Raw genomic sequence first — 9,963 nt, 5'->3', positions numbered from 1 at the left:
AATTCTTAGAAAGTAAAAAAAAAAAAAAATGTCAAACATACGAATATATAAAAACCTCAATCAAGCACTAGAAGTTATTTGAGTTGTAGTATCTAATAAGTTCTATCAATAGTGAGCTCGTTTATCGAATATATAAAAATAAATATTTTAGTTATTATGCAAAAACAGTTCTAGTAAGTATATCTAATTATCAAATATGTCAAGCTCTGATGCTCAGATTCAGATATGGATAGTCCCTTTTTTTGGTCAGGGACATTTCTGTCCATGCATTGAATTATGCAAGCAAATCGCTCCTCAAAATTAACAATCTACCCTCATCGTTACCTCTCACGTACCCATAACCACAGTTACCCATTCCTGTTTTCACTAAGTCACACAGATTACAGGACAATGCAGCGATCCCAACCAAGAATGCTTAGGATAAAGACGGAGAGATCAAATAGAATAATGTAAAAATTTATTCACTAAACCCACTAGATTTGCTAGCAAAGTTGTACTTTCAGGCAAAACACCAACTCCTGGTTTAGTACAGGGCTCCCCTGTTTTCATTCCCCTGTTTTTCTATTTGGTGATTGCAAAAATTTATATCTAAATAACGAATAGTACTTATAGAGTTAAAAATAAAATCTCTGATAATTAAGAAAAAAAAGAAAAAAGCATCAGAGGTCCTGATGTTATCATCCACAGAAATATGTTTATGTGAACATGGGCCGAAATGGGATAAATAAAAAATACACATTTATGTCTAATTATATAGTAATTAAATGCTGAATTTGAACGTACACAATTATTCAATTATTTGGATTTGGAATCTGTGTTTATTGAAAATCCAAGTCTGAACACTATCAGACATTCGAGTAAATACATAAAGAGATTGATCATTTAATGTCGTTCTCAATTTTGACTTCATAATGCTGCAGCAACCGTCACACTTTCTATACAATTATTCAATTATAACACAAAGTAAGATTGAAAAAAGAGAGAGAGAGGACAAAACAGGGGCTCCTCTGTTACCATTCCCCTGTTTTTCAGTTTGGTGATTGGAAGTAACAATATTTGCATGTACTCTTTATTTATTTATTTTTAAATTTTTAACTAATTAATTCTTGTTCTTCTCAAAGCGTTTGGTAAATTATATGATAATCTGATGAGATCTCTAACATTAACGTCCGCATAATCTAGTAATGAAACTTCTTATTTTATAATAATCAAATTGAAGATTTGTTCACGTAGTTTTGTATGATGACGAGTTTTTATTGTTCTGTTAAACATAAGAACAGTTTCTAAATAATGTCCATGTGGAATTAGTAATAACGAAGCATCATTTGTGGACACAACAATTGAAATAACAAAAAGCATAACTGATCAACTCACTATTGATCCTACTTTGATGATTGCACTTTAGTTTCTTTCTAAAATGTCATTCTTCATTCAAGCTTTTGCTTTATCTTTTATCAGGCATCTTACGAAGCTTTTCCCTACTAACAAGCTCTGTAAATGAGTGTGCTTTTCAATTTCGCAGGATACAAGTAATGTATATACCAAAATTATTCAAGCACAACAGGTATCTATTCGTCGAAGACTTCAACTAAATTATTTCATTAGAAAATATGAAACGCTTCGTAAGGTATTTTGCCCGATCCATTTCTTGTATCTCACTGCATGCTTTATTAAAGCTTCGTCTTTGTTCTTGATTGGGAACTTCAAAATTAAATCTTAAAAATCGGGTATAAAAGGGGTGCTTGATTAAGTCGTCTTCTTTTGCAATTCATTGTTACTGCTCTTTTCAGCATTTTACTCCTCTGCAGTTAACAGTGATCTTTTGCTCACTAAAATATTGTTCTTAATAATTTCTTTTAATACCAGTTCTTACTCAATATTCAAGGCGAATAGAGAGCTCATCAACTCTCTGATCCCAAATAATTAAAGAGGTACACATGCTCCTAAATCCTCTAATAACTTCTTTTAACAGCAGTTCTTATTTAATTTCCATCTATTTTCCAAGAAAAATATCTCCGGTTTGTTTTAATCTTATCATTTATGTTGCTTGAGTTGTAAGTTATTGTTCATTTGTAAGGTCTGTGCTCTTATTACTAGCTTTTGTTAATTTGAATATATCTTCCCAAAAAAAAAGAAAAAAGAAAAAAAAAAGTGGTTTTTTAAAAAAAGCACGGGTTTTTATTCAGACTCTTAAAGCCTCTCTGTTAATAGCAAAGACTTTAATCCTCGAGCCCCGGGGGGGGGGGGGGAAGTAAAAAAGAATAAAGAATTCTCTGTTTAAATATCACTTGTCTCAAGATCAATGTTGTTTTTTTTTTTCTTTTTTTGTTAATTCGTTTGTGATTTTTTAGATTTGCTTTTTACCTAATTTTACTTGAGGATTGAAGATGAGTGAGAAATACCCTTTTTTTCTCAAGCAACCTCCAAATTTTAGAATAGGGTAAGAGTATTACAAATTCAATTAATCAAAACAAGTTATTTACATTCGTCATTTGCAAAATTAAGCTTATCATCCCAAATTGAGTTGTTTGCATTAGAAATTTTCTAGCATTCACGAATATTATATATCGTCACGTCACAAGATAGCCTGAAAAACAAGATAAATCAATTTCAACAACTAGCTCTTTATTGAAATTTTTTTTGTTTTGGTTTGCCTGAAATCCCATAAAAAACATTTTATCAATTTCAAAATGTAATTCTAAATTTACCCTTATGCGTTGAGTGATTATTATTATGTTCTCTTAAGAATTGATAGTGTAATTTTGTGTGATGTGAATTTCACGTTTCTGTTAACACAAACACAGTTTGTAAGTAACGGCCATGTGGAACTTAATTATAACCAAGCATCATTTGTGGAAAGAACAAATGAAATAACAAAAAAGCAGCGTTGGCAATACAAAATCAAACCTTCTCCATTTATTTATTTATTTGTTTTTGTTTTTGTTCTTGAATATGCATTAACCAAGTCATATATTATTGATCTTACTTTGATGATTTGCTGTTTAGTTTCTCTCTCAAATGATATTTGTGTGTTTCCGGTATCTGCTTTATGAAAGGAGCACTAATCATTAAAGTGCATGCGGATTAAAAAAAATGCACATAATTATTCTATACATGCGTCAAGAGGGCAACAATAACCAAATACAGGATATAAAAAGGTGTGCTTGATTAATGGTTTTTCTTCTGCAAGTCATTGTTATTTCTCTCGTCAACTCTTTTCTCACACATTCCTCAGCAGTTACCAGTGATCTTTTTCCTCTTTCAAGTTGTTCTTAAATATTCAAGTGAATAGAGAGAGAAGCTCACCAACTCTAGGTGCACATTTTCTAAATCCTTTAATTTTTTTTTTTTTTTTTTTTTTGGGTAGTAGAATCCCTGATCCTTGATCTTGACATCTGTTCTTTCATAATTTCCATCTACTTTTCAAGAAAAAAATTTCTCTGGTTTGTTTTAATATTGAATTTATTTTGCATGAGTTTTAAGTTATTGTTCATTGTTAAAGCCTGTGCTCTTATTATTTCCCTTTGGTTAATTTGCATCCTTTTCCCCAAAAAATTAAAAAAAAAAAAAAAAACAAAGTTTTTCAAAAGATTATAGGTTTCTACTCAGACCCTTGAAACCTTTCTGGTAATACCAAAATCTCTAATCCTCCAACAAAAGAAAGCAAGAAAAAAAAAATATTCCAAATTTTAATATTTGTTGGCTTTGTATCAAAATTGCCAGTTTGTTGTCGTTTATTTCATTGTTTGTAAAAAAAAAACAAAGTTTTTCAAAAGATTATAGGTTTCTACTCAGACCCTTGAAACCTTTCTGGTAATACCAAAATCTCTAATCCTCCAACAAAAGAAAGCAAGGAAAAAAAAATATTCCAAATTTTAATAATCTAAAAAAAAACCAATCCAGCAAGTTCAAATTCAGTCAAATCTAAAAAAGATACATATTTGTTTTTAAGGAGTAGATGATAGCTATTAAACTTTGGTTAAAGATCTTTTAGGCCGAATTGAAATTCAGTCAATCATAAATCAACCAATCCAACGAGTTCAAGTACAGAGTCAATTGAATAAATTCATCGCTTGCAAAACTGAGCTTATCTTCCGAAATTGAGTTGTTTCCATTAGAAATTTTCCTGCAGTCAAGAGCACTATCATCAGAACAAGATTATTTATATAAGAACAAGAGTTAAGGTTTAAAAAGAAAAAAAAGTAAAACAAGATTCCTCTGTTTTCATTCCCCTGTTTTTCCGTTTGGTGATTGAAAAATTTTATCTCTAAATTTTTATAATTTTCCACTGAGATTTACATTTAAATAAAAAGTAAAAAAAAAATCTAATTCTAAATTTATGCATTGAAGGATTATTATTATATTCTCTTAAAATTGATTACATTATTAATTAAATAGCGAATAGAGTTATTGATCAATTTGTTAAAAATGAACATATGTTCTGTTTATATAATAAAACAAAACACGGGACGCACGCTTAAGTCTTGGTTCTTTTACAATTCAATTGTATTGCTTTACTCCCATAAACTCTTTACTCACATTCCTCCGCAGTTAAGAGTGATCTTTTGCTCATTAAAGTTTTTCTTATACATCCAAGGCCAATAGTGAAGCTCATAAACTCTGATCCTAGATAATTAAAGAGGTAAACTTGTTCTAAATCCTTTAATAATTTCTTTTAATAGCATAATTTCTAATCCTTGATCTTGATAGCAGTTGTTTCTTAATGTCCAACAAAAACTATCCCTTGTTTGTCTTAATCTCGTCATTTAATTTTCTTGAGTTTTAAGTTACTGTTTATTGTTAACTTCTGTGTTCTTATGTAGTATTATCAACGGTTAATTTGCATCTATCTTCCAAAGCTTTCTTTCTTCAAAAAGTTGTTGGTTTTCCATTCAGGCCCGTCAAACCTTTCTCTAAAAGGTTGTTTGTTGTCGTTTCTTTCTTTTTCTTCCCCTCTAGTTCATTTAATTTATTTGAATCCATTTTTTTTTTTTAAACAGCCAAAAACTACATATATATCGTTAAGCAACAGGCAATGGCTGTAGAAGCGTGTCTGGCTTTTTTAACCGGCGTTGTATCAGAAGGTGCAAAGTCACTGTACAAACCGCTTAAACGGCAGATATCTTATGTGTTCAAGTACCAGAGCTACATAGATGGCCTAAAAGTTCAAGTGAAGCAGCTGGGACATCAAAGAGAAAGGGTGGAAATACCCGTTCATCAGGCTACTCAACAAGGAGATGAGATTTATGAGGATGTTGCAGACTGGCTTAATAGCGTCAAGGAATTCACTCAGGGCGCTGCAAAATCCATCACAGATGATGAAGATAGAGCTAAGAAGTTCTGTTTCAAAGGATTGTGCCCAAACTTGATCTCTCGTTACAAGCTCAGTAGACAAGCAGCAAAGGCCGCAGAAGCTGCAGCTAGTCTCGTGGGAAAAGGCAACTTCTCCAATGTTTCCCACCGTCCTACTCCAAAGCTGGTAGAACACATGCAAGTGAAAGATTTCGAGGCCTTTGACTCAAGAATGAAAGTATTTCAAGATGTTATGGAGGCGTTGAGGGATGATAAGCTCAACATAATTGGGGTCTACGGGATGGGCGGCGTGGGTAAAACCACGCTCGTAAAGCAAGTTGCAAAGCAAGTGATGGAAGATAAGTTGTTCGATAAGGTCGCTATGGCTGAGATAACAGAGAACCCAGATCATCAGAAAATTCAAGACAAACTTGCTTCTGATTTAGGCATAAAGTTTGAGTTGAATGAGAATATATTCGACAGAGCAAATCGACTACGTCGAGTATTGAAGAAAGAGAAGCGGGTCCTGATTATATTGGATAACATTTGGAGAGAACTGAAGTTCGATGAAGTTGGAATTCCTTCTGGGGATGTTGATGAGAAAGATAGAGAGGATGATCAGAGAAGATGCACAATAATATTGACGTCTAGAAGTCGAGATTTATTGTGCAATGATATGAATTGTCAGAAAATTTTCTGGATCGATGCTTTATCGAAAGAAGAAGCATTGCAGTTAGAAAATTTTCTGGATCGATGCTTTATCGAAAGAAGAAGCATTGCAGTTATTTGAGAAGATAGTGGGTGATTCAACTAAAATATCTGATTTTCAAAGTATAGCAAATGAGATCGTTGAAAAATGCGGAGGTTTGCCTGTTGCACTGAGTACAGTTGCAAATGCTCTGAAAAATAAGGAGCGTTACTTTTGGCAAGATGCATTGAATCAGCTAAGAAGATCGGATGCAAGAGAAATTCATGGCATGAAAGCAAATGTGTACACCTCCATAAAATTGAGTTACGACTTTTTGGAAAGTGCGGAGGCAAAACCTCTGTTCCGTCTTTGTGGTCTGTACAGTGAAGGTCATGCGATACAAGTTTCTGGCTTATTGAGATATGGCGTGGGTTGGGGTTTGTTTGAAAATGTTTACACATTGGAAGAAGCAAGGAGTAGAGTGCATCGGTTGATCGACAATCTCAAATCTTCATGCTTATTGTTGGACGGTGATGCTGAAGATGAAGTTAAAATGCATGACGTCATTCATGTTGTTGCTGTATCAATTGCTGCAGGGGAGCGCATGTTTAATATTCCAAATGTTGATGACGTGGAGAAAAAGATGGAAGAGACAATACGGAAAGATCCAATTGCCATTTCATTACCCCAGAGAGATATTCAAGAGCTTCCCGAAAGGTTGGGATGTCCCCGTCTCCAGTTACTTTTGTTGTTTTCAAAGCGTTATAGCTCAATGCAAATTTCAGACCTCTTTTTTGAAGGGACAGAAGAACTCAAAGTTTTAAGTCTTACTAGAATTCCTTTCTCTTCATTACCTTCATCACTTGGTCGCCTCATTAACCTTCAAACATTGTGTTTAGACTGGTGCCAACTAGAAGATGTAGCGGCAATTGGACAGCTAAAGAAATTAGAGATTCTTAGCTTTCGAGGTTCCGACATTAAGCAGTTACCGCTTGAAATTGGACAATTGACGCGGTTACAATTGCTAGATTTGAGCAATTGTAGGAGCCTTGTAGTGATAGCACCAAATGTCATATCAAAATTTTCTCGATTGGAAGAACTATATATGCTTCACAGCTTTTCGCAGTGGGATAAGGTTGAAGGAGGAAGTACCGCCAGTCTTGCTGAATTGAAGGGGTTGTCAAAGCTAAGTACCTTGGAGATACACGTTCGGGATGCCCAAATTCTGCCGCAGGATTGGGTCTCTGTGGAATTGCTAAGATATAGGATATGCATAGGAAAAAAGTGGCTTAAGTGGCGCGTTAATTCTGAAACATCAAGATTGGTGGGGCTCCATGGGTTAGAAAATGTTAGCACTCTTTTGGAGAATTATGGGACGAAAATGTTGCTGAAGGAAGCCGAAGAGATCCATCTAAACGAACTGAAGGGTGTTCAGAATGTTGTTCATGAATTAGATGATGGGGAAGGTTTTCCACGATTGAAGCATCTTTCTGTAGAAAGCTGTTTTGAGATTTTGCATATTGTCGGTTCAGTTGGACGGGTTCGTCATAAAGTCTTCCCCTTGCTGGAGTCATTGTCTCTCTATAAATTGATCAATTTGGAGACAATATGTGACAGCCAACTCACAGAAGCTCAATCTTTCAGCAACTTAAGGATTATAGAAGTAGAATCCTGTGACAAATTGAAGCATCTTTTCTCATTCTCCATAGCCAAAAACCTACTGCAGCTTCAAAAGGTAGAAGTGTCTTCTTGCGATGATCTGGAAATGATTGTTGGTAAGTGTTGAAATTAAGTGTTGGTGGATTTATGGACTTCGCCTCAATTATTTTGAAAAAAAAAAAAACGACAAAGATTAATTATGTATATTGTTTTTGTTTGTTTATAGGACCCGACATGGACAAACCAACAACTTCTTTAGGATTCAACGAAATCATTACTGATGATGATCCTGCTCCAAAGGTGATAATTTTCTGTTCAATAATTAATTGATTAATTTATTATCACGATTAATCTTCGATCATTAAAAAAATATTATAGTGGACGGTTGTACTTGAAGGAACAAAAATGTACGGGTTTTCTTTGCAGGTTATTCTTCCGAGCTTAGAGGAATTGAATCTCAGGGACTTAAGAAACATCAAAAAATTATGGGCCGATCATAATCAAGGAATGTACTGTTGTCAAAATTTAACAAAGCTGTACGTGGGGGATTGTAATCGTCTGAAGTATCTGTTTTCGTATTCTATGGTTAATAGTCTTGCGAAACTCCAACATCTTGAGATAAGCTATTGTGAGTCAATGGAAGGGGTAGTCGACACCACGGGGTGGTCAGAAAGAGAAGAAGGAAAGTTGATTGAATTAAAGGTTTTTCCTAAACTGCACTCCCTGTGGCTCTATGTGCTTCCAAAACTAACAAGCTTTGCAAACACGAGACATATTCATTCAGATTTAGTTGTTGAATTCCCTTCTTTGCTGAACCTGGAGATCCATGGTTGCAGTAATATGTTAAGATTCATCTCTACGAGCTCACCAGAAGACACCATTCACTTTGAAATGCATCCTCCTCCTCTCTTTGACGAAAAGGTTTTTTTTTTTTTAATAAAAAAATTAATTTTTGTCACAATACTTAATTTGTCTTTTCCGTGAGTCTTCTTCAAATTTAGTTAATATCCGCCTCTAATTTGGTTATCAATAGATTATGCCGATTAATTAGTTATTTAACCTTTAACTGCCAGGTACGACTTCCTAAGTTGGAGGAATTACATATTTGGTGGATGGATAATTTGAGAAGAATATGGCATCACCAGCTTGCTTCAGAGTCTTTCAGCAAATTGAAGAATTTGGAGATAGTGGGGTGTAAAAACCTAATGAATATTTTTCCTCCATTGGTAAGGTTGCTGTATTCATTTCGAATCTTTTTTTTTTTTTTTCAAATTACATCCAACAATATTTTAACCATTTTTTGTTTACAAATGATATTCAGCCACTGATTATTTATTTCAAGTATCGTACTTCGAACCACCACTCTGAAATCTACGTTTTAAGTCCAGTTTTTAGGTTCGTCAGCATTAGAATCAACAATATAAATTTTTTAAACACGATTCAACAGCATAATATAATTCAATTAAATAGTTTTTGGTCATATCTTAATAAGTACGATTTTCAAAAATTAAAGGATCGTCACTCATCTTATAGGTTCACAAATTCATCTATATATTTCTCTTTTCCTTAATTCTTCACATTTCGATTGGAAAAAGAAAAAAAGAAAATAAAAGTTTTCAAATTTAATTAATATCTCTTGTTTAGTTACGAATTGATTATGCCATTAATTAACCACAAATTCATGATTATTTACAACTGACCCGTGATTGTAAAGAAATTTCCTTGAGTCTGGAAGTACTTAATAAAGATCCACTTTGCAGCAGCAGTCCCTTATTGACAATATTGGGAAGTCTTTTCCAATTTTTTTTTCCATTTTTAAATGTACATAAAAAAAGGGACCAAGGAAAAGGGAAAAAGCGGCATTTTGGTTGAATTTTTTTCCCCAAAAGGAATAGTTGAAATTTGTAAATTTATGCTTAAAAACTGATATCAAGATGCAAAATAAGTCTAAAATATTTAGAAATTGCGTTAAATTCTTTTTACGTTCCTAATAGTAAATAGTGTAAATGCATTTTTATTATCTTTGTTTATCTGGCTTTTTTTTATTTATTTATCTTGTTGCTTTTTTTGTTTAACAAAAAATTATCTAGTTGAATGATATTCTTACATTTTTACTTTTTTAATATACACACATATGCACACACTTTTGTTTATTTTCAGGTTGGAATTCCTAGTAGTCTGGTGAATCTTAATGTATCGAAGTGCAAAAGATTAGAAGAAATCGTAGGACATGTTGGAGAAGAAGCGAAGGAGAATCGTATTGCTTTCAGTAAATTAAAAGTTTTGATACTTGATTATTTACCAAGGCTTACCCGCTTTTGTTT

At 33.3% G+C, this 9,963-nt stretch overlaps 1 protein-coding gene across 1 annotated transcript in view; it reads left to right on the top strand.

Annotated features, from left to right (window-relative positions):
* The first annotated feature begins 5,021 nt into the window (after positions 1 to 5,021).
* The window catches only part of LOC112098064 (disease resistance protein At4g27190-like), a 7,086-nt gene continuing 2,144 nt past the window's right edge, over positions 5,022 to 9,963 (top strand). The window contains exons 1-6 of the mRNA XM_024183668.1: positions 5,022 to 5,978; positions 6,028 to 7,755; positions 7,866 to 7,939; positions 8,066 to 8,148; positions 8,233 to 8,560; positions 8,713 to 8,865. Of these exons, the coding sequence (XP_024039436.1) occupies positions 5,036 to 5,978; positions 6,028 to 7,755; positions 7,866 to 7,939; positions 8,066 to 8,148; positions 8,233 to 8,560; positions 8,713 to 8,865 (3,309 nt within the window). The 5' untranslated portion in view covers positions 5,022 to 5,035. The remainder of the gene's footprint in view (positions 5,979 to 6,027; positions 7,756 to 7,865; positions 7,940 to 8,065; positions 8,149 to 8,232; positions 8,561 to 8,712; positions 8,866 to 9,963) is intronic.

The sequence above is a fragment of the Citrus clementina genome, unplaced genomic scaffold (assembly GCF_000493195.1).
Source record: "Citrus clementina cultivar Clemenules unplaced genomic scaffold, Citrus_clementina_v1.0 scaffold_5, whole genome shotgun sequence".
NCBI lineage: Eukaryota > Viridiplantae > Streptophyta > Magnoliopsida > Sapindales > Rutaceae > Citrus > Citrus x clementina.
Note: the sequence above shows the minus strand (reverse complement) of the source record. Positions and strands in the feature narration are given on the sequence as shown.